The sequence below is a fragment of the Barbus barbus genome (assembly GCF_936440315.1).
Source record: "Barbus barbus genome assembly, chromosome: 36".
NCBI classification, from domain to species: domain Eukaryota; kingdom Metazoa; phylum Chordata; class Actinopteri; order Cypriniformes; family Cyprinidae; genus Barbus; species Barbus barbus.
Window position 1 is genome coordinate 22,761,412 of NC_136714.1, and position 23,916 is coordinate 22,785,327.

The 23,916-nt window shown below is 36.5% G+C and overlaps 2 protein-coding genes across 11 annotated transcripts in view; one reads left to right on the forward strand and one right to left on the reverse strand.

The window, feature by feature from the left end:
• LOC306856065 (E3 ubiquitin-protein ligase NEDD4-like) overlaps window positions 1-8,462 on the forward strand; it is a gene marked incomplete at its 5' end in the record, with an annotated part of 82,926 nt that extends 74,464 nt beyond the window's left edge. For all 10 annotated transcript variants that reach the window (XM_079395060.1, XM_079395058.1, XM_079395057.1 and 7 more), the window contains 12 exons: window positions 1,174-1,239; window positions 1,516-1,745; window positions 2,392-2,513; window positions 2,677-2,747; window positions 2,953-3,048; window positions 3,150-3,223; window positions 3,309-3,369; window positions 3,508-3,567; window positions 4,656-4,763; window positions 5,933-6,029; window positions 6,290-6,362; window positions 6,634-8,462. In XM_079395060.1, the coding sequence (XP_079251186.1) occupies window positions 1,174-1,239; window positions 1,516-1,745; window positions 2,392-2,513; window positions 2,677-2,747; window positions 2,953-3,048; window positions 3,150-3,223; window positions 3,309-3,369; window positions 3,508-3,567; window positions 4,656-4,763; window positions 5,933-6,029; window positions 6,290-6,362; window positions 6,634-6,736 (1,161 nt within the window). In that variant the 3' untranslated portion in view covers window positions 6,737-8,462. The remainder of the gene's footprint in view (window positions 1-1,173; window positions 1,240-1,515; window positions 1,746-2,391; window positions 2,514-2,676; window positions 2,748-2,952; window positions 3,049-3,149; window positions 3,224-3,308; window positions 3,370-3,507; window positions 3,568-4,655; window positions 4,764-5,932; window positions 6,030-6,289; window positions 6,363-6,633) is intronic.
• A 4,166-nt stretch (window positions 8,463-12,628) lies between these two features.
• LOC306855994 (alpha-protein kinase 2-like) lies at window positions 12,629-23,526 on the reverse strand (the record flags this gene model as incomplete). Its single annotated transcript, XM_079394953.1, has 10 exons — window positions 12,629-13,640; window positions 13,833-13,881; window positions 14,028-14,245; window positions 15,142-15,230; window positions 15,314-15,612; window positions 15,688-15,726; window positions 16,789-16,919; window positions 17,430-17,583; window positions 18,997-20,539; window positions 21,985-23,526. The coding sequence occupies 10 exons, from the start codon at window positions 23,524-23,526 to the stop codon at window positions 13,439-13,441; spliced, it is 4,266 nt and encodes a 1,421-aa protein (XP_079251079.1). The 3' UTR covers window positions 12,629-13,438.
• Window positions 23,527-23,916: the final 390 nt, after the last annotated feature.

Here is a 23,916-nt window from a genome sequence, read left to right on the forward strand (position 1 = left end):
GAACTGTGGACACTGATGACTTGCTGTGGTAAATGAAATGCTAGTTGACAGTTTATTTCCACGCTGTTTTGTTGATGTCTTTCCACGGTTGAAACGCTGATTACGAGGCATGAGATGTTCAGTCATGTTTATTCGCGTTAAAACTAGTAGTAGGCTCGCAGCCGCTCGAGACGATGCTTGCTTTGGGTTTATACAAGCACGTTTCTGAACCATCCCAGAAGCGGCTCTCCAAGGCGTTTATACAGCAATCTGTCATGCCACATCAAAGACAGTCAAAACGCCACTTACTATTTGAATTTCCTGAAAAAAAAAAAAAAAAAAAAAAAACTGTATTCGTTCGGTACATGTGTGTACCAGACAGTTACACCCCTACTAGTAATAAATAATTCGCATTAATCACAATGATCCTAGTTACTACAATTTTGCAGTTTTATTGCATTACAATTAAAAATTATTAAAAAAGATTCTATAAAAAAAAAAAAGAAACTGGTTAAATTAGAGGAACATAAAAAAAAAAAAAAATTAACAGTAAAATTTCAAAAAAGCTGTCACAATGAAAAATAGAGGCCATTTTCATTCTTAATGTTTATGCATTAAAAAAAAAAGAATTAAAATTGGCCTGGCCAGAATGTGTTTTTGAAAGATTTTGTGGTTTATACATCATCTGAAAGCTGAATAAATAAGATTTCCGTTGATGTATGGTATGTATGGTTTGTTAGGATCAGACAATATTTGGCTGAGACGCAACTATTTGAAAATTTGGAATCTGAGGGTGCATAAAAATCTAAATATTGAGAAAATCGCCTTTAAAGTTGTCCAAATGAAGTTCTTAGCAATGCATATTACAAATCAAAGTTTTTATATATTTACGGTAGGAAATTTGCAAAATATCTTCATGGAACATGATCTTTACTTAATATCCTAATGATTTTTGGCACAAAAGAAAAATGGATAATTTTGACCCATACGATGTATTTTTGACTATTGCTACAAATATACCCCACAGCGACTTAAGACTTAAGTTTTGGGGTCCAGGGTCACATATCAGATGTTCTTTTGAAAACATTTCAAATAATTTCCAAACTCATGTTTGTTTTCTTGCTTGTCCATTGGTGTTTGTTTTTATCCTTATGTTATATTTATGTATTAAATTGCTTATTTGTCTTCTTTTAGGCTGTGCCATATTCCAGAGAATTCAAGCAGAAGTATGATTACTTCAGGAAGAAGTTAAAGAAGCCGGTAAGAAAAGAAGCGTTTTCAGAGACATTACAGTGAGCTCTTTCCTGTCACATACTGTATTCCTAGACACTCTAATTTATTTGGTGTGAAATCCTTGTCGAGGAGTGAAGAGCATTTTCTTTTTTTTTCTATTGGGTGTTAAATTGTTCTTCACACGACAGAAACGCAGCTGTTTACAGTGCTGTGATTATTTCAAACCTTAATATTAAATCTAGATTTTTATTCATCCAAATTTCATGAATGCATCTGTGTTATTTGAATCTCTCTCTCTCACAGGCAGATATTCCGAACCGTTTTGAGATGAAGCTGCACAGGAATAACATCTTGGAGGAGTCGTACAGACGAATCATGTCCCTGAAGAGACCCGACAGTCTGAAGGCCCGTCTGTGGATTGAGTTTGAATCAGAGAAAGGCCTGGACTACGGGGGCGTGGCCAGAGAATGGTTCTTCCTGCTCTCCAAGGAGATGTTTAACCCTTATTATGGGCTGTTTGAGTACTCTGCCACGTAAGTGTCCAAGTGTTTGTCCACTATAGTTTTGTCGAGTTTGAGCTTCTTTGGCAGATTTGTTCAAACAGATTTGCAGTTCTTAGTTCACTTTTAATGCCGTTTTGTAGTTGTGACATTGTTTAGCTGTGAGCAGGCATCTCTATTTTTTTGCTCATTTCTTTTCTCTTTTTTTTTTTAATTGCTTCCCTTATTTTTATGTTAATAATATGTTTATAATAATAATAATAATAATAATATAATATGTTTATTAAAATATATATATATATATATATCTATCTATCTATCTATCTATCTATCTATCTATCTATCTATCTATCTATCTGTCTGGCTGCCTATGTCAATCTGTCAGATTTTTTTCTCTATCATTTTATTTGTTCATCTGTCTATATCTGTATGTCTGTCTTCATGTCTATGTATAAATCTGTCTATCTATCTACATATTTACGTGTCTGTCTCTGTCTATATATCTGTCTGTCTGTATATAAATGAACGTCTCTCTATCAGTATATAGCAAGCAAGCATTTCTTGTTACAAAGCTGGTCTGTTATCTTGTTAGATCTTCCCCACTGACACTCATTAGAGGATGCAGCAGAGCTGGCATCATAATTCATTCATTTAACGTCTCCCTTCTGTCTGTCTGCAGAGATAACTACACCCTTCAGATCAATCCAAACTCCGGCCTCTGTAATGAGGATCACCTCTCATACTTCAAGTTCATCGGTCGAGTGGCTGGCATGGCTGTGTATCACGGAAAGCTGTTAGACGGTACATAAACCTGTTTCTTAGAGCTGATCTGAAGCATCATATGACACTTTCTCTATTTTTATAGTTCACTTTTTATTATGTTGTTGTTATTTTTTTAGTTTGTTTTGGGATTTGATGTGTAGTTGCTGTTCCAAACAGAAATGTATTCTTGTTTGTTTTGCAGGTTTCTTCATTCGACCGTTCTATAAAATGATGCTGGGCAAACAGATCACACTGAATGATATGGAGTCAGTGGTGCGTAAAGACACGCGTGCGCACACACACACACACACACACACACACACACCAATTTCAAGATATAAGCCACAGCAAAACAGTGCAGAAACCTCATAAAACAGAATTCTCATTGAAAAAGTTTGAAGGCATTGAGTGTGTCTGTGCACATGTATACTTTTCTCATTTTTCTCACTTCTGCTTAATGTTCATGTACATCATGTAGGACAGTGAATACTACAACTCTCTCAAGTGGATTCTGGAAAACGACCCCACAGAACTGGACTTGCGGTTCTGCATTGATGAGGACAATTTTGGACAGGTAACACTATTATGTCTAAATATGTTTTTGTTGGAGTCTTTTTAAATGAAAAAAAAAATATTTATTGTAAAATTTGTACTAATAGTTTTCTATATTTATAGACATATCAGGTGGATTTGAAGCCAAGCGGATCAGACATGGTTGTAACCAATGACAACAAAAAAGAATACATAGAGTGTGTTGCTCTCTTGCTCTATTTGTAAATTCTTACATATGGAATTTTATACTAACAAAATCTCTCTTTTTTTGGCTCTGCACAGCCTGGTGATTCAGTGGCGGTTTGTGAACCGGGTCCAGAAACAGATGAACGCCTTTTTGGAGGTATATGAACAAATAAAAAGTTCTCTGCAGTTCCATGTATTGCCACTAAGTGGTAGCAGAAGTTAGATCATTCTTTATGGCCAACATGCTATTATGACATGCAATGTTTTGATCATGTTTCACATGTCTGTTTCACAGGGCTTCACTGAACTTATTCCCATCGACTTGATAAAGATTTTTGACGAAAACGAACTGGAGGTAACAACTTCCCACATACCCATTACTCAGTGTCTGCCGTTGTCATGGAGACTGAATCCTCCATGTCCAAGACTTTCATAGAATTATACAAAAAAGTGCAAAAAAAAAAGCCTGTATTTTGTTGAATGAATCTGCTCTTCTCACACGAGCACAGAACAATGCATTTCTGTTCAGGCTGTTGTTTGTATAGTAGGAGAAAGCTGCACTTAAACCTGTCATAGTGGCAAATAATAATACACTAAGAAAGTCTGACTGTGCTGACTGTGACCATGGTATAAATGTCAGCCAGCCAGTAGAGGTTCTGCTGATGTACTATTTATACAGCAGTGTATCATCTGCATGATTGTTACGATGTCAAGCTGTTTTTGTATTAATACCTGATTTGTAGTTTATCAGTTATATTGTTTTTTGTTCCAAATATAAAGGAAAATCAAATTGAATAAAATACTTTTAAGTTTACGAAAATTGTATATAAAACATTTCAGGTACTGTGTACTAACTGTACACCATATTATACAATAGTATTATTCAAACACACAAATTTTTTTTTTTTTTCATTATTTAATTTTTTATTTGTATTACTTTTATTATGCAAGGACACTCAAAAGTGACAGTAAAGACATTTAAAATGTTCCCAAAAAAACATTAGCCAATATTAGGCAACACAACGTTTTTTCAATATTGATAATAATAATAGAGTACCACATCATCATAGTGGAATGCTTTCTTAATGATCATGTGACACTGATGACTGAAGGAATGACTGCTGAAAATTCAGCTTTGCCATTGCATAAATTATGTACTGTAACTACACACACACACACACACACACATATATATATATATATATATATATATATATATATATATATATATATATATATATAAACATTAAAAAAAATTAAATTGTAATAAAATTTCACAATATTACTTTTTTTTTTATCCAGCCTTTTAGCACCCTTGGTGAGCATAGATGTCTTTTAGAAACATTTAAAATTTTAAAAAATCTTTTATATATATGAATGAAAGAAAATGCTTTCTGAAGTTGAGTCATTGTATGTTTATTGTGCTGTATTCTCTGTCTCCAGCTGCTGATGTGTGGTCTGGGTGACGTGGACGTCAATGACTGGAGGCAGCACACCGTCTATAAGAACGGCTACTGTCCTAATCACCCTGTGATCCAGTGGTTCTGGAAGGTATGGAGAAGCACATAGCCTGTGTGTTTTGTGTGCAAAAAGTTTGGACACACTTATTCATTATTATTATTATTATTACTATTTTTTTTCACATTTATAGTTATAGTGGAACCATATGAACTATGAAATATTACAGATGTAGTGACTGAAAACAAAATTAAAACAGTCTTATGTTTATTTTAACTTCATGGGTGCATCCTGGAATTATCACCTCAAACTAATGCATTAAAAAAATAGAATGTCATGAATGAATATTTTTCTTCAAAATTAATCTCAGGCATTTAAACAAGCCTTTAGATCAAAAGATTTTAACAATCATGAGAAACTAATTCAGTCAAGTGTGTCCGAATTTTTGTATGCATGAGTGTGTCTGACCCCATGCCATGTGCACTGCGGGCAGTTACCGATCAAAGTCTGTTTGATGTGAGGCTCATCGAGTGTTTACTCTGATGAAAGAGTCACGGTGCGCATTAGGAACTTCTTATCAGTAGTCTGGAGCCAGACTTGCTCTTTCTACACACACATAGGTAAATACATACAGATTTTCTCTCCAGTACATATATACAGCAAATGTGTCATATTTGAAAATTGGTTTGAAGTCTGTGTGAAATAAGGCAACTTTCTTCAGTTGTGAAGTAAATCTCTCGGGTCAGATCTGTATATCCAAGGATTTATTTATTTCAACCGCAGTACCTCCCCCCCCACCCCCAGAATAGTGTAGTTATGGCATCTGCTAGCGGGAGTTTACTGGCCAAACTTTGACCCCTCGCTCCAACATGCTGTTCCTGTTTAAGTCCAGCTAGTGGCATTTTCTGATCCTGATCCCCCATAAAAATATGATGGAAATGCTAAACCCCCCCCAAAAAAAAAAAAAAAGTCATACAAAATTAAACAAATTAATACATTTAGATATTGAATACGAGTCATTGTTAGCAATCAAGCAACCGCATCCTAATGTTCCAGTTGATTACTAGAAAAGTCAACTAGAAAAGCTTTGTGGAGGTTTTCTACTGATGATTATTTGAATGACATTCTAAATGTATTTATTTCTCGAGAAAAACTACCTTGGTTCCGTCATGGTTGTTTTGAGAACTTATTCTCTGCAAAATGTTTTCCCTACTGCTAGTGAAAGTTATTGGTATTAATTATGTCTCTACATCTCAACTCAGGCTGTGTTGTTAATGGATGCCGAAAAGCGGATCAGACTTTTGCAGTTTGTCACTGGAACATCCAGAGTGCCAATGAACGGCTTTGCTGAACTCTACGGTAAATAATGCTCTATTGTGCCACATATAAAATAACATAATATAATCAAATATAATATAATTGTTTGTTTTTCAGAAAATGTCACTGGCGTTGTAGTACTATTATAGTATAATTTCTCTTGACAATTTAATGCAGACAGTCTATAAGATGTTTGTAGCAGCTTCCTCTGTTTTCAGTTCTTAGCATTTCCCTTTGAGACCTATATAATGAAACTGCTCCATTCCTGATTGGTCCTTGACAAGTCACGTGATCTGTTGCAGGTTCCAATGGGCCTCAGTTGTTTACTATCGAGCAGTGGGGGACACCTGACAAACTCCCTCGTGCTCACACCTGGTAAGACATAGAGGGATTTGACCGCTTTATTTACTCAAACACATCTATATAGGTTCCCTTCATCTCCCATTGAAAGGATTATTTTATTTTTATTATTTTTTACTTTATTTTATTTTTTTTTGTGTTTTTTGTTTTGTTTTGGGAAAATACCTAAATATACCAAAATCAATTTGGGGATATTTTGAAAACATGTCACTCTGTTTTTATTAAAAACAACTATATGTTTACATTTAGTTTATCTCAACGATTCCGTTGTTTTCTTCCCACGCAGCTTTAATCGCCTGGACCTCCCGACGTACGAGTCATTTGAAGACCTGCGAGAGAAGCTTCTGATGGCGGTGGAAAACGCCCAAGGCTTTGAGGGCGTCGACTAATGAAATCCCTTTATATCCATGTGATCTCCTAACGCAACCGAGCAAAGACATGTACAACACACTCGCACACACGTCTATACTCACATATACACACTCTCGAGTTGCCATTGTACAGCCAGATCCCAGCAGTCGCAGGTGTGTGATGTCAGCACAGTATATGCATGTAATCTGTCTAGCTGGAACGACATTGGCTGTGAACCCGTTTTGATGCCAAACAGCCCTGCAGTATCCCACAAATCATGCTCTCTCCTAACACGTTTTATTTCAAAATCCATCTCTGAGGTCGTGGCGACTTTTATATTGATAGAAAATAAGAAACTTCAGTATTTGGGTGTGGCCTCAGAGTGGGCGTGGCCTTGATATACCACCGCAACCAATCCCATTAATTCCACAAACATAATATAAGTTCAGTGAAGAGCCAACTCTCTTATCAGGTCTTACTAACACCAGATTACCTTAGGAATCACAGCCAGGATGAAGGACACATCCTCATCCTCCCTTATTCCGCAAAGTACGCCAAGTTTCCCCTTCCTTCCTTTGTCGAGGATTATTTTTTTTTATCTTCTTTTGCAACGCCAAGAAGCAACGGGAATTGTTTTTAATAGTTTATTATCATTGCTGTTATTATCATTCTTACGGAGTAAACAGATATTTGTACCAACAATGTGGTTTACTATTTTAAACAACGTTTTTCGGAAATGCATCAGTGGCCTGGCTATATTCAATTCAATATCCATATCATTGTGGGTAAAAAAAAAAAAGAAAAAACAAACAAAAAAAATTATCAACATGATTATTGTATTGCTATGAAAACTGGCATGAACATGTATCTTGTATTTCAATATGATTACGTAGTAATTATAAAGCTATTCTCCTTCTTGGTTGAGAGCAAAGATGGAAAACGTCGACATGCATCGGACATGAGTTTGTCGTAGAGGGTTTTCTTCAATTGTAATAAGTATTGTTCTTATCTTTATTATGATTATACCTGTTCATAATGCTGTAAATGAGTTTGTTTTGGGGGAAAGACGTGATTGGACTTTTACTGTACGTGTTAAATCTATTTGAAGTATTAAAGAGCGACACAGAGGGAAGCTATCTTAAAAGCGCTGTGATTCAACACTGCAAGTCTTGTAGACTTTCAGGACGTAAACTTTCTTTCTTTCTTTCTTTCGGTTTCTTGTTTCTTCTAACACCACTGTACCTAAAAGGGCACTTTATTGATCACTCACTAGGATCATGTCACCTGTGTTTTTTGTTGTTGTTTTTTTTGGGGGGGGGACTTGAATGTGATTTATCTTTTTTTGTTCTTTTAAAAGCACTCGGTTCCTTGGTGCAATATATTTGGTTTATAATCGGCCTGCTGCTAACATATCAGATCACAGCTCGGCCCTACAGCTGATCTGGAGTCAGTCTGGTTCATCAGTGTGAATCCGGATCAGCTCTGTAGGAACGAGCTTCACCTGGAGTCAGACTTCATATTGGTTCTTTTTCTATTTTCTTTTCCAGTCTTTTATCTGTACGCCTCCCCATTCACACTTTTCGGGCCGCTGTGGCTCTGTAGGTTTGTGATAATATTATGATCATTGTTATTGTTATAAATTACCCTTCCTCTTTTGTAGGGGCAGTTCTTTTTTTTTATTGATGAGGAACATTTACTGTCTGGTTCACCACAAGACCTTGCGATTCGTATAACTTCGTTCGAAATAAACTGATAAATGACATTTAGGTGTGGTGCTGTTTTACTGATTTATCGGAAAAGTGTTTTATCTCAGTGTTTGGTTAGTTGACACTAAAACAAATGACAGGAAATCAACTAAAGACTTGAAATGGTATCGGATAGGTTTGGATTGATTGATTTCAAGGTAAACGCATTCATGGCATTTCTACTTCTGTAACTGTTGGCAGTTGGGTTTGTAAATGCATGTCTGTTCTAGGTTTCAGTTTAAGCTGAAGGTTCAGATAAAGTATGTTTTGTTATTTACTGGATTGTCTGAAGTCGAACAACAAGCAAACAGGAGGACAGAGGTTTGCTTTATTGTGGGGGTTTTGTTTTTACAGATAGGAAATTGTACATGTTCTGTTGATTTGTCCTGTTTCAACGCTGCAGGTACAGCTTGCCGGGTCAAATCTGCCAACCCTATTTGTTATCTAGTTAAAGGCTGTGTTGATTTTCTGCTCTAATGCTTTTTTTGCATTGCAAGCCTACATAAATAAAATCTTGAAATAATATATAATTATATTATCATAAATATTTTATTTATTTTAAGTTATATTATAAAAATTGTTGCATAATATATTATACATATTAGTTTTATATATACAGACATATGTATGCATATATACATATGGTAATGTGTGTGTGTGTGTATATATACATATATATATATATATATATATATATATATATATATATATATATATATATATATATATATATATATATATATATATATGTATATATACACAGTGCAGCATTGGTAAGAGATTTTTAAATCTTACCGTGTGTGTGTGTAATATATATATATATATATACATATATATTACACACACACACGGTAAGATTTAAAAATCTCTTACCAATGCTGCACTGATTTTTATCAAAAATTTGACAGCATAATTATAAAAACTTAAATGGCAGAAGGCACTTTATTTAATATTAGGAATATAAATTTCATGTGTGAATTATGTAAAATATATTATGTAAATTTAAGTCATTTTAATGTTCAGCAATAAAATGTTATACATTTGATACAATAGTAACAGCATATTAGTAAACATTTTAATATTCTTATTATTCCCAATTCAAAATTATGATTAATATGCATTATATTTTTATATGCTGGCATTTCAAAAATCTTTATATTTGTTTCACAGGCATTTTCTCTAGCACAATTTGACTGTCAATCATTTCTGGTCATTTTTACATTTTTGTTGCTGAACACATGGCACGAGGCTCTGCTGAGCGGTGAAGGAAACTCAGTTCATTCACACATGCAATCGGACGGCTATCAGATCCAAGGACATGCAAATAAAAGCGGCCTGTACACTTTATCAAGAGCTCTCTTTCTGCAATCACAAACAAGTCCGACGCCAAACTCACCCGCACCTACCAACATCACAGAACGAGCTGCAGCAGCGGAAACCCATTCACTACACTGTTTGTCAACTCTTGGAAATTAGGTATGATTATGTGAGCGATTTGTGAAATTGAATGGAATAAACCTTAGACTGGCCTGTCATGTCAGTACATTGGGAATCTTTCATGCTTCTCAAATATCTGGGCTTTTAAAACATTATAACCATATTTTAATCACTGATTCCATGTCCAAAGAGGCATTTCGGGTGGTCTGATCTCTATTTATCTCTCACACGTGTCTTAATGATTCTTCTCATGGTTGCAGGTGTCAGGTTCATTAAAACTGTAGTGTGTTAAGAGGAAATTGTGCTTTTAAAGGTTTTTTTCTGAAGCACTCCCAGGTTTTGGGTTAGTGACCTCGTCCCCACGTCACGGCAGATCAATACTTCTTTAAGCTTATCACAAAACTGTTTGACTAAACCCCCTCTAGGTACATATATGGAGGTTAAAGGAGAGCAGAATGACCAGTTGTGACAGAGACCGGACTTGTTTCTCATTTTCTTGCAGACTGTGGATCTCTAGAAGAGTGTGAGTGTATTGTAAAAGATATTGTGTTTTGTGAAGTGTTTCTTTTTCAGTGTTCTCAGTATTTCTACAGCATGGAGGGTCATGTGGATCGGCCATCTTTACTGAACAGGGTATGCGGTAAGTTAACTTGTAAAAAAAAAAAGACTTGAGAATGGATATTTGTCCAAAAAAAAGCTCAACTATTTTGACTTCATGAAAATTACAATAGTTCTTGACAGCAAAGCAGTCCCACTGAAGTACTGTTATAGCTTTATGAATATTTTGAATTCATTTTTATATTTTCTGTTTTCAGTTAACTTTTATTAGTACATTTTTAGTCTATACTGTTTTATTCATTTTTGTTTTAGTTATTTTAGTACATCAAGTTAAACTAAACAAAAAAGAAATGTTGCCTTGGCTGCTAACTGAAATCAAATATTAATTGATTTATTTATTGTTGTAAAAGTAACATGGTTTCCTTGAAATATCAAGTAGAACAACTGTTTTCAACATAATCAGATATGTATCAAATCAGCATCTTAAAATGATTTTTGAAGGATCAAGTGACACTGAAGACTGGAGTAATAAGGGTAAATTCAGTTTAGCACCACAGGAATAAACTAAAGACACAAAAACTCTTACTGACCCCAAGCTTTTGAGCAGTAGTATATATAATGAAGCCTGATCTATAATAAGGTACTACATTAAAAAAGTACCACATTTAAATAAATATATTAATGGCATACCAGTCATATATTTGCACATGACATTAAAATCCCATATTAAATTGAGTGACAACTGAAACATTTATCTGTAGTCTAGGTTGCTTTTTGTTATTTTCACTAAAATATATTTGAGTGCAATAATAGGAGAACCCTCTGTTGAAGTTTCCTGATCATTTAGAGGAGACCATCTGCATGGTTCCCGTCACCATTCACTCCACTGACAGACATGTAAACACAGCTGCTGAACTAAACACAAGGGCGAAAACGGGCCTTGTTCACTTAGGTACAAGTTTCTGTTCATAGGTTCATGCTGAGGGAAAAGTTCAGTTATCATAGACTGTGAAAAAATTACATAGGCTATAAGCGTTAAAAATTGATGTTAATAAACCAGTACACTCAAGCTCTCCTGTCACTCGAGTCTAGACGGTAAGTCTGTTGTCCTCCTGAGCTGTGGAGTGTGACAATGGTGTTTGTATCTTGTGTTGTCAAACGCCATTATCACACTAAATAGCCACGGTGAGACCTCGCATCCTCCTCAGCCAATCAGCACAGAGAAACACGACGATGATGATGGATTCTAATGAATATGTATCGATGTAACAGAACATGTCTGCTATATGTGTGTACTGACCCGGTTGCCAGATAGTTATGCTTGTCTTGTGACACACTTTCTTCATATTTCGTTCTGTATTAGTCTCGAATCTTCACGACAATAAAAAACAAACTTGCAAGTCTCTTGAAGTGTTTTAATGGGTCAAGAGTTATTTGAAATTCAGCAAGGATGCATTAAATTGATCAGAAGCAGTATAGAGCAAAGCAGTGCTATGGTAGTATCATTGAAGTAATGTAGTTTTATTAATGTTTTGTTTTCATTTTACCAAAATTTGGAAATGTTTAACATTTTTCAGTTGTTTTTTATATTAATTTGGTTTAGTATATCAAGTTAGAAAAAAGTAAAATGTTGAAATAAAATTTAATACTACCATTTAAATATTACAAAATTAAATATATAACTCATATTTACGTTTACATATTTTTTACATATAGTATGTTTATACTATAGTATTAAAATTAAGTACAAGTATATATTAAGTATATATTTTTTTAAGTTAAAATAATGTCTGATTTCTCCCTAGACTGTAAAAAGCTAAATGTAATTTTATAATATAAATTATAAATAATTTTTAATAAATTGTATAATTAAATTATTGTTAAATGTATTGTAACATGTATATATATATAAAACATTTATATAAAATAAATAATGAAATTATTCAAGCAGTTTCTTTTGTGTGTGATTTAAAATAAAGCCCAGACTCAATAAAGAAAAAAAATACTTACTAATACACAATATACCATTCAGAAGAGATCATTCGAAGCCAATACAAGACAATTGTGGTTCAGTCAAGCCAAGACTCTGATAACCTTTGACCTTGACATTCATGAAGACTACTAATAGATAAGACTATCTAGACTGACAGAAAGTAGCAACAGTAATATCACAGTTTTTAATTTCAGGTGACTGATTTGTGCAGTTAATTAACATAAACAGGACAAATACTTCGCTTCAAACGCGTGTGCTTATATATAGCAATGAGGCAATAAGTCATTTGACTTTGGAAGGATGATGGAAACGTGAAGGTGGAGGATTGTCATTCTTACTGAGGCAAATCAACAGCTGTTTACTAGGGCAAATGTGCAAACTTTTCCATAGTATTAGATATACCACCTCATCCTTCCTTCCCAGAAACAGTGTAGATAAACTTGAAAAATTAAATACTAAAGTGTGTGTGAAAATGAGAAACTTCAAACATTCAATTCTAGCAGTTACATTCAAGTCTAACAACCGTTTACTGCTGTAGAGTATATTAATCTCACCCATAAAGTAAATATCTATTTAAGATTTAGCAGTTTGATACTTATTGCACATATTATAACAAACAATCATAATAACATGAAGTTGTTGTTATTCAGACTTGCCAGTAGGCTAATAATAAAGAATCAGATGGCAGCACCACAGGCACGACTTTTCAACAAAGCAAATCGGGATAAAACACTACAGATGATATTTCTTTGGTTTAAACAAAAAATATTACATCAAAAAAGTGTTATATCGATCATCAGTCGACTCACCCCTTAAAAAACGTACAAATTTTAACAAAAACATTTAAAATAGCACATAAGAGCTCTCAAGAAGTAACCTCCCTACTGTCCTTACAGATGAATGTCATCTTACATTTAAAGAAACATCTCAGAAAGACGTTCGTTCCTGAGCAAGAAAATGACGAACACTAGTTATCCTACAAGCAGACGTTCAGAGTTTCTGTGCCATCAGGATTTGGCGTTCAGAACGGGGCCGAAGGTTTTTTTCTTTGGTGCGGGTTGTGTTTTTGGCTTTGGCGGGCCGACGGGCCGTTTGGGCTTGGGCTGAAGAGACGTCAGGCCTAGAAGCTCACAGTACCTGTTACACTGATGAAGAGCCTTGAACTGATCAATGAAGGACGTGGCACAGTTTCCTCTGAACCCCTTATAGCTGCAATGATAAAAATCTATATTACTGCTTTCATAACTACACCGTTTTTATTGTAAATATTTAAATACTTATTTACGTAATGTATTATTATTATTATATTCAGCATTTATATTATATGTACCTTTTATATATTTAAAGACATTCAAATAATTTTTTTTTATTAAATTTGTGATTGAAAAAATCTGAATTTACCCTTTTTTAACGGTGGCAATCCCAACATCTGTCAGTTTCATACCCACACCTGGACATAAAAGAGAATATTTGTGATGCTAAAAAACTGTATGCTTCACTCCTTGCAGGATTTAAATCTACATTCTTCTTGTTACAGCAGTTAATGTCATGATGTGTAGTACATATGGTAAAATGGAAGTACTGTAGATTATTTACCCTGCATATCGGTGACCAGCAGGTTGCCATCGGTCTGTGTATAGACCCAGTGCTGGAAGGCGCAGCATTTCTGTCCCGCCTCAGAGTCTCTGCGCATCAGGTTGATCTCCTTCCCGTCCTTCACAGAGTACTTCACAAAATCTCCCAGCAGCTCCTCCTCCAGCGTGGCGTAAGGGACGTCGTTAGATGGCCGGTGAACCAAATAAATAGGGATGATTCTGGGAATTTAAGGACAATTTAATGAATTAATACAAATAATGAAAAAAAAATACATTTTTGAATAAAGTGCATCCTAGATTATGAAATATACACTAACATTCAAATGTTAGCTTTCAAAATTATTCTTTATTTAATTTTTTCAAAATACTTTCATTCAGCAAGGATGCATTCAATTGATCAAAAGTGACAATAATGACATTTACATTGTTACAAATATATATATATGTATATATGTGTGTGCATACACACACACACAGTATATACACACACATTTTATACTATATATATATATACATATATATTATTTCAAATATTTAATAGTTCTATTTCAAGCATGTTAATATCCTTTAAAATAATATCAATAGCATGAAATAGTTTCAGATTTCTGACTAGACTGAAGAAAGCAATATAAAATGTAGTTTTTTTATCATAAAAATGTAGTATATGTGTTAAATATACACTGACCAAACATTTTTGTTTTTGAAAGAAATTACCATTTTTCAACAAGAATGTATTATATTGATTAAAATTGAAAGAAAAACATTTATAATGTAACAGAAGATAGTTTTTTTTTACTTTCTACTCCTCAAACGTATCACGGTTTCCAGAAAAATAATAAGCAGCACAACTGTTTTGAACACTGATAATAATAAAAAAAAATTATTCTTACATTAATCAGCATATTAGAATGATTTCTGAGGACACTGAAGACTGGAGTAATGAAAATTCAGCTTTGCGTAACAGAAATAAATTACATTTTAAAATACATTCAAATAGAAAACACTTTTTCACCTCACAATTATGTTTGGATGCCTAATTGAGTGATATAATGAAACAATCTCTATGTACAGGGTTCCTATTACTTTTTACACTTCACAAGTATTGTTATACTTACTCTGGCACCTCTCCAAATGATTCTGCAGACTTGGCCACACTATTGTATGCTTTAATATATTCCCTGGCGGTATTCTGCACATGACATTCCTGGTTAAAAAAAAACAATCAGTCCCAAATCTCCTTAAGCTAATTTCTTAATTAAACATCTCCCTGGAGACATTCACTCTCACCTCCACAGCCAGGCTGTGGTTCTTCTGGACAAGTTCCTCATTATTTTTGGTCCCATAGCTGATGGCGTTGTGTACTTTCAGGACGCAGGGTTGGCCGCGGTTGAAGCTCGGCAGTTTGCCTTCTCTAAGAGTGGTCCTGAAAGCCTTGCGATGCATGCCTTCACCGAAGTGGACCTTTTCAGTCACGATGCTCACTGGTTGATTCTCTCCAAAGTACTGATCTGAGAGAAAATCTTCCTTAAAGAGAAGCGGGCTGCACTGGATGTTCTCCTCATTGCCGTCCACCACCCTGGGCTCAGCTGGGAGATAGATAAATAGGATGAGAAGTGTTGTGTTGAACAGCAGAGAGACCATGAAATGAAAGGTCTGTTTACCTGGCTGATCATGACTCGGAATGACTAGTTCCATAAGCACTGAAATTAAACATGAGTCAATGAGTATGCTTACGTATGTTTGGAGATTTACAAAGTGAGGATTAGTTTCCCAGACACAAATGGTACATATTTGACACTAAAATTCAGAATAGGTTTACCTCTGTTCAAAGGTTTGGGGTCAGTAAGATTTTTGAAAAGAAATGAATGCTTTTTATTCAGAAAAGATGCATTAAATTGATCAAAAGTTACAGTAAATATGGTACAAAAGATTTCTATTTCAAATAAATGCTGTTCTTTTGAGCTTTCTGTTCATGGCTTCCACAAGACATGTTTTTGAGCAGCATATCGGCATATTAGAATGATTTCTGAAGGACCAAAAGACTGGAGTAATAACTGCTGAAAATTCAGCTTTGACAACATTGGAATAAAATACATTTTAAAGTATATTAAAATAGAAAATACCTATTTATTTCAAAGTTTTATATTACATTTTTGCAGACATATAAATGGTCATTTACAAAATGAGACAGGATGCCTGGTAAGAAAATACCGGTTTAATATATATTTTTTTTATCAAATAAATGCAACCCATAAATTAAATACATTTGTGCTGCTTAACACTTCTGTGGAAACTGATACGTTTTCTAGCAGTCTTTGATGAATAGAAAGTATAAAAGAGCAGTATTTATTTGAAATAGATACTTTTCTAATATTGTAAATGTCTTTACAGTCACTTTTGATCATCTTAATGCATCCATGCTGGATAAAAGTATTAATTTATTTTCAAAAATCTTACTATCTTAACACTTTTTTTAAAGGTAGTGTATTATGTATGGATTGTATTCATGCTGCGCACATGCATACTTAATGTACTTAATTAACCGTTGAATTGTATTAAATGCAGTGAGCCATTTTGGAAGCAGGAGAAGTCTTTATCTGGCTTACTTTAAGACTATTACCTCATTCACCCTGCTGAAACTTCAGAGCATGAGTTCCTGCTTTAACTTTCTGCTTAGTCATGGAGCACATCAGCAAATTAAAATTGTAATTTTTAAAGCCTCTTTAATCATGAGTCTGGGAAAGCAGCCCTCTATGTCTTACCCTCAGACGTGAGATGGTACTCTGAGGTCGAAACAGAAATGTTGGCAGCATTCAGGCTGCATTTGTACAGCCCTAGATCTTTACTGCAAGCCTTTAGGATGGTCAAAGTGAAGCAGCCTTCATCCTTCTCTCTACAGAAAATAGAAAAACATTTAACTGAACAATTATAGTGAATCAATAATTCTTCACACATCTGGGCAAAGAGTCCTAGAGACTAAATACAGTGCAGACCAGATCATTTCTGAATCCTGCAGTTAAACTTCAAGTACAGCTTACAAAACAACTCAAAAGAACCATTCTGGACTGCAGAGGCCTGTCTGAGAGCATCTGCGGCACAGTCAGCATTTAGTAGGAATGAATCACACTGTTATGTAAAAGGTTCATTTCGTTCCCACTTCAAGTCATGGCTGAATCACTAGCACTGATGTTCAGCCAGGTCTCTGCCAAAATTTACAGCAGATTTGGACAAGAACAGAGTGCCACCAAGTGGTAAAAGAGCTACATTATTATGATGACCTTCAGAAATGTGGTCATCTCAGTTAAATAATTCCATTTGGAAACTTCATTTTGGACCAGAGTCAGACGATAATGTAGGTTGATAAGCTGAAGCAGGGGCTGATAGGAAAAGAGGGTTTTCTTACACTTTGTTTATCTCTGACAGCACTGTTCCCTCTTTAGTCCACTTAATGGTGGCATCAGGTGGGACAGGACTGAACTTGCACCAAAGCAAGATGTTCTGGGGGTCAGCAGGGACTGGGTCAGCCTGGATCTCTGAGACTACACGAGGAACCACAACTACAACAAAAACATAAAAATGCATAATTTATACACTTTTTGCATAGATTTATTTCAGAACCTGAAGCCGGTTGCATAAACATAGACACTATGTTAAGACTGTGCCTTAAGAACCAGTTACCCAAGAGGTAATCAGACTTACTTTTTGGATTCAAATCAAACCGGTCTCCCTTTTTGTAACTGATTTGAAAAAGTTTTGACCAGTCCAGGACCGCGATTGTTATTTGAACAGGTTAACTTGAATGGACGAAACCAGATTGGCCGACCCACACACGCTTTTAAGATTCAAGATTTCAGAGGAGCGGCCCGAACGGCGTCCGAACACAGCGGTGCCATTTTGTTTGTTTTACTCAAAGGATGGACGATCTGAAAGGATTCCCTTCAGTAGAGTGACTCACATCTAAGACAAACTCAGTCTCTATCAAGTTATGAAGATGTATATGTATTTCAATTTCAGCAGGCAGCTATTTTTACAGCTACATTATTATTCCAAGCCACAATTAATCACAACAGTGTATATACAATTACAAGTGATTAAGCATATAAATCGTCAGTTTGTTGTTTTACATGGATGCACACAGACATTATTTCATACATGACATAGTGAGATGCATAAGAAATCTTTAGACGTGCCCATAACAACATCAATTCTGATAAGTGTGCGCTGCAAATGCAAGCATTTTTGATGATCGTTTCTGTCCAGTCCGCTCGTTTTATCCCATTTAACCACAGCTGTCGTTTTTTTGTCTGGCAGTGGCAGCAGGTATGCCTTAAAATTTCAAACTGGAGCCTCTACAATATCGATTCTGGCACCCAACATAACAACAAGATGACATTTTAAGCTCCTTATGTAGCAGAATCTGTGCTGTTTTGAATTGACAGCCTCCAGTTTCCGCTTTGTTTTGCCTCCAGCTAGCTCTGTGATGTAACTGTGACGTCGGCCCTAAAAGGGTCTATATGCTTAGATATATATATAGCCTTAAAAAAAAGATAAAATAAAAGGAATATAAGATTGTATATATAGGTGCTACCGGCACAACCAATTGGCAAACCAGCTAAAACCACATTAACTAGATCGGAGATAGGATAAACCAGGTTAAACTAAGGTTAGCTAAGACCAGCAAACCACATCAGACTAGGTCAAGTTGGATGGTTCTGACATTTCTGACTCAGGAAATTGTTCCTGTGCAGGGGTGTCCAATCCTGTTCCTGAGTCCAATATACTGCAGAGTTTAGCTTGGGTCCTAATCAAGCACACCTGAACCAGATAATCAAGGCCTAGAAAACTTCCAGACAAGTGAGTTTTTGGCAGGTTGAAGCTAAACTCTGCACGCCATTGGGCCTCAGGGAGCAGAATTGGACACCCCCTAATGGATTGACTTCTAACATCTAAGTTGAACAGGTTTGGAGAACCTTCTTTGGGGATTGGAGTCTTCTGCTTGACAACCTCACTGTAAGCTCTCCGGGTCTTATCTTCTCCATCTTTTCTTGCTTGGCAGAAAATTGTGGGCAGCTGTGGCCTCGTCCTTATCGGAACTGCTCCAGACAGGTCATCTGCAATTCGCCTGCGCTTGATGTTGTCATTCAGCATGCTGGGTAAACACGTGCTCGGAGAATTTGAGGTGCACATTTTATTTTCCATCTTGGCTGTGTTACTGGCATCTACTTTGAGTTTCACAGAAGTGGCTTTCTGAGTGGCATTTATGCTTCCAGGGCCCATATTGGCACCAAAACTCCTACTGGGTTCTACTTTGGGTCTCACTGACATGACTTTCTGAGTGCTATCTTTGTTAGTAACGTCCACTTTGGTGGGTAGATGAGATGCTGGTTTATCCAGACCATTTGATGCTACCTTCACGTCAAGGTTCTCGGCCTTGCCACTCATGCTCTTCTGAGTGCTTCTGCTCCCTATGTCACTCGGTGGATCATTTTCGGGTTTTGGTGTCCCGTGTTGCGCGTGCTTCTTTTTCTTCTTCCCTTGGGGTTTAGGAGCTATCTTCTCTGTGATGACGATGGTTTCAATGACAGTAACTGGACGATCTTCACAATCATCTCCTTCTGAATTTAATTTCTCTTTCATCTGGGATGGGGGCTGAAGATCTTGCTTTTTTGATGTTTGAATCTCATGTTGTTGCTTCTCAGCTGGTTTCTCCTTATGTTTAGAGCGTGTTTTACCATCTGAGGAAGTTTTGGAACTCTTGTGAGGCATATTGTCTGTTTTGGGTAATTCCTCACAGTTTGAAAATGAAAAGTGACTCAAACTGGGTTCTTCCAAGTCTAGAGTGACATATGCAACATGTTTGTCTTCAGACAGCATAAAACGCTGTCCTGTGAGTAAAATTAATTTAGAAAGCTCTTTGCTGATGTCACAGGTATCACTGTACTCGGCTTTTCTCCTAGTGCCCTTGATGGAAGGACCATCTGAATCTCCACTGGATGAAGATAAAGACTGGTCAGGGCATGTATGAAAGCGATCTTCAGAAGAATCGTCACTACTGACTGATTTTTGATCACCCTTAAGATGTATCTCATTAATAATCCCTTTAGGTGGAAGATCTAGATCATCCTGTGGAGTTTTCAATAAACTACTATGGAGGAAAGTATTTCCAGTATTGAGTGGAGCAAACGGCATAATAAACTGTGGAAATGTATTTCTTTCCTCCTCTTTTGGCTTCACGGTGCACTCCTCAGTGTTAAAATGCACAAACGTTTCATTTCCTTCAGCACGTCCCGCCTCAGAAGACACCTGACTGTTCGATTGAGAGGGACATGTGTGGAGAGCAACATCGGAGCCGTGACGCCGCTCCTCGCCGCTCACATAGTCAGTTAAATTCTTGTCGCTGGTGTACGCTGAGGTCCTTTGAGAAATAAAACTGCTTTGACTTTCCTCCTCGAAGACCAACCCGAGTTGGGAAACTTTATCTCCGGTCACCTTCACCAGTGCATTTCCTTCCGACTGAAACAGAAACATAGAAAAAACATTAAATGTCATGGAAAAGCCAGAAGAAATCAGAGGCAGACAGCATAGGAACTGAAGCATTTGTATCATTTGACAAGTCAATTTAGGCCTATTCTCATCCAAACTACATTTAGCTGTTTGTTTACATACCTCACTGAGGCGAAGGTCCGCCTAATTCAAAAACCATTATGCTTTCATGCTGCAGTCTATAGCCACATGTGGCTAGCAATGGAAGGACTCATCTCTATTATAGTGATCACAGCCGCTGTGTAATGTAAGTGAACCAATCACAGCTCTCCCGATGTCTCAGGGGTCTGTGGGATTAGAGAAACTGTCGTATAGTACGACACTGAGTTTGTGAGCAGGGGTCGTATTTCGGCCCTCAGCTGTGCTCGTGCCCCTCACCCACTGCCTCTCCAGTTCCTCTTTTGCTCTTTGGTCTATTATCATCCGCCACCCTCTATAATTAGTCTGCATTTCAGTTTATCAGTATTTTTCTCTTCACCTCACATTTCCTCAGCAGCCACAGCTGTCTGTCATGTACGTATGAGGAGGGTGGTGAATGTTTAAGTGTTAGTGAGTGCATTTAAGCCATACTTTGGTAAAGAGTTTGTCAAAAATGGCTTTAGAAGAACATTTGAATAGAAAATAGTGAAAAAAAAAAAATTATTTAAAACACAATAAATAAAAATTCACAATAAAAATATTTCTTTACATGCAGAAAATTGTAATTCACACGTAGTTTAATCTATGTTTAGTGTATGTGTGTAAAAAAGAAAGAGAGAGAGAGTATGTGTGTACATTATGAAGTGATATTTTTGTGTGGAATGACTTGGCTCTTCCAGCACACAGAGGGTCATAATAAATAATGAAAGTCACGATGAAAGTGTTCCACACATGCAAGACCTATTATAGGAAATGTTAAAGGTGACAGGCTATTAAAGATCACATTCCATCAAAATAATATGTGGAAGATTTTACATAATGGAAATGGTCACTAATAAAATGGTATCAAAAAACACCATGGTACTGGCATGTTTTGCTGGACATGTTACCATAGTAATACCATGTTTTTTGAAACTGAACCTTTGCATTCTTTGCACTACAGTACCTATATATAAATGCCACGGTATGTGAAAACATAACAGTAAGCATTTAGTATCATGTTTATGCATGATCATATCGTCACTGAACTATGGCTCCACCAAAGTACTTTTTTGGGTACTAATGTGAAACTGTGTGGCAGTTACATTCAGACTCAGGTTTTAAAATTTGCTTTCAATATGTGGTTGCTTCAGTACAGTTAACCAAAACTAACCTCTCAATGGTTGAAAAATCTCTCAATGCAAACTGTAGAAGATCTAAAGAAAACTCAGTCAAAACTGGCATCTACAGTATATCTGCCTGTGCTAATTTCATTTAAAATGGGCTAGTCATCTCACCTTTGTACTCCAAAGCTCTCCAGGGATTTGCAGAGTTCCATAAAGTTTAGCACTGGCCTCATTTGCAGGAGATTTTGATGCATTAAGCATATGCATGGCTGCATCTGGCTTACTGGATTCAGACCTCTCCAACAAACTCATGTTGTTTTCCATCATTGTATTGTCCTGTCTGTCTGAGTCTGAATGAGAAGGAAGTCCATCTTTATCATCTTGTTTAAAAAGAGTTCCATCAGACTCAACTAGTCCTCTACTCAAGGCTTTACCTGGTTCTTCTGGTTCTAAGAGATTCAGACATGTCTTTCCAGTGTTGTTTGCATTATCAGGACTTGTCCTTTGCTCCAAAATGTTGTCTTGGATTGCCATACTGTGCTTAGAATCAGTGGTCAAAGTGTTAGCGCTGGTGAAAGAGTCTTCCGAATAGGTGTTAACTGCCTGGAACCAGTCTGAAAGTGCACTAGCCCAGCTGTCTGAAGACGACCACCTCTCAACAGGTGGAAACCTCAGCTCCCAGTCTTCAGCGTGGTGGTCAATTGAAATGTTCTCTCTCCTGGAGTAATCCGAGGCTTTTGTTCTGTCTGGATGGGCCGTGGTGGGGCCGGGAGAACACGAATGACCCCACTTGTCAAAAATAGCACCCTCATCCTCTTCACCTGCCAAGAACTGGCGAGCGTCCAGCCACAACTCGCTACCAGCCTCAACATCACGTTCCGTTCTAGTGATCTTTAAGCAAGCACCATTCTCAGAACATTTACCTAAATCTCTGTTCATGACAGGTGTTGGGCAAGGGATCACTTGTGAGAGATCTTTCTCATGTTTTTCACCAGTTTGTGAGGTTTTAAGCATGGATTGGTGGAAAAGTGACATAGAATTATCTGTTGTCTCAGTTGCCAATGGTTGCACCCTGCTGACGTCCAATGGGAATTTTGTTTCAATCGTTCTATCAAGCATGGAATCTTCAGTTCTGTTGGATTCTGATTCCGTTACATCATGTTGTGAATCCTGTAGAAGATTCGGAACCATTTGGGTTAAAGCGCCGGTGCAAAACTCAACATTTGAGGAGGTCAAGTCTTGATTGACAGTCTGATTGATCTCACTGTCATTGACCAGCCAGTCAGCTGTTTCTAAGACATTTGTGTTCAACCCCAAAAAATCTAATACTTCAGAGGCATGTTTTAAGATGCTTAGAGTGTCTGCTTCATGCAAATCAGCCAAAGATAGATGAACGTCAGTCTTCGGATCTTCTGTCTTGTGTATCTGAGAGGTTGTGAAGCCACAACATGTCAAGTCCTCTGCAATGTCATGTATTTCTGGATGAGCTTTATGGGCATTCGCCGCGTCCACTGCGACATCAACACCTTCAGATGTATCCTGGCAAGTCTGGATGAGGGTTTCAGAAGACGTTACATCAGACTCATTGCTTGCACCACTCATTACATTAGAGACAGTATTTACCAGGGGATCATCATCATTAGCCATTGGGTTGACATCAAGTCCAATGCTCTCAAAGGAGGCATATTGGTTTAAAATGGCATCTTGGCTCATTTCTTCTTGTCTGTTGTGTTCTGTTAATAATGGACTTATTAAAGTGCCATGAGCCTCATTTGGATCCTCTTTAGTGTTTGATTTACCATGTTTGTCATTTTGATTTCTATCAAATAGGTGAATTAGGTTAGGGATGTTAGTACTGTTTGTGAGACTGTCGGTCTCCATTACAGCAGCAGTACTGAAGTCACAGTTGTCACTTTTATCATCATTTGGATGATTTTTTGTCATTTCTATCATTGCAGTGTGATCCAGGGGCTGTGTTAAGACTAAACCACTCTCAATTTCCCTTTCACTGTTTGTATTATGGATCTCAATGGTCCCATCCTGGCACAGAACTGGCATTAATCCTGAGCTTCCTGAGTCTGAATCAGGGTGTTGATCAGGGAC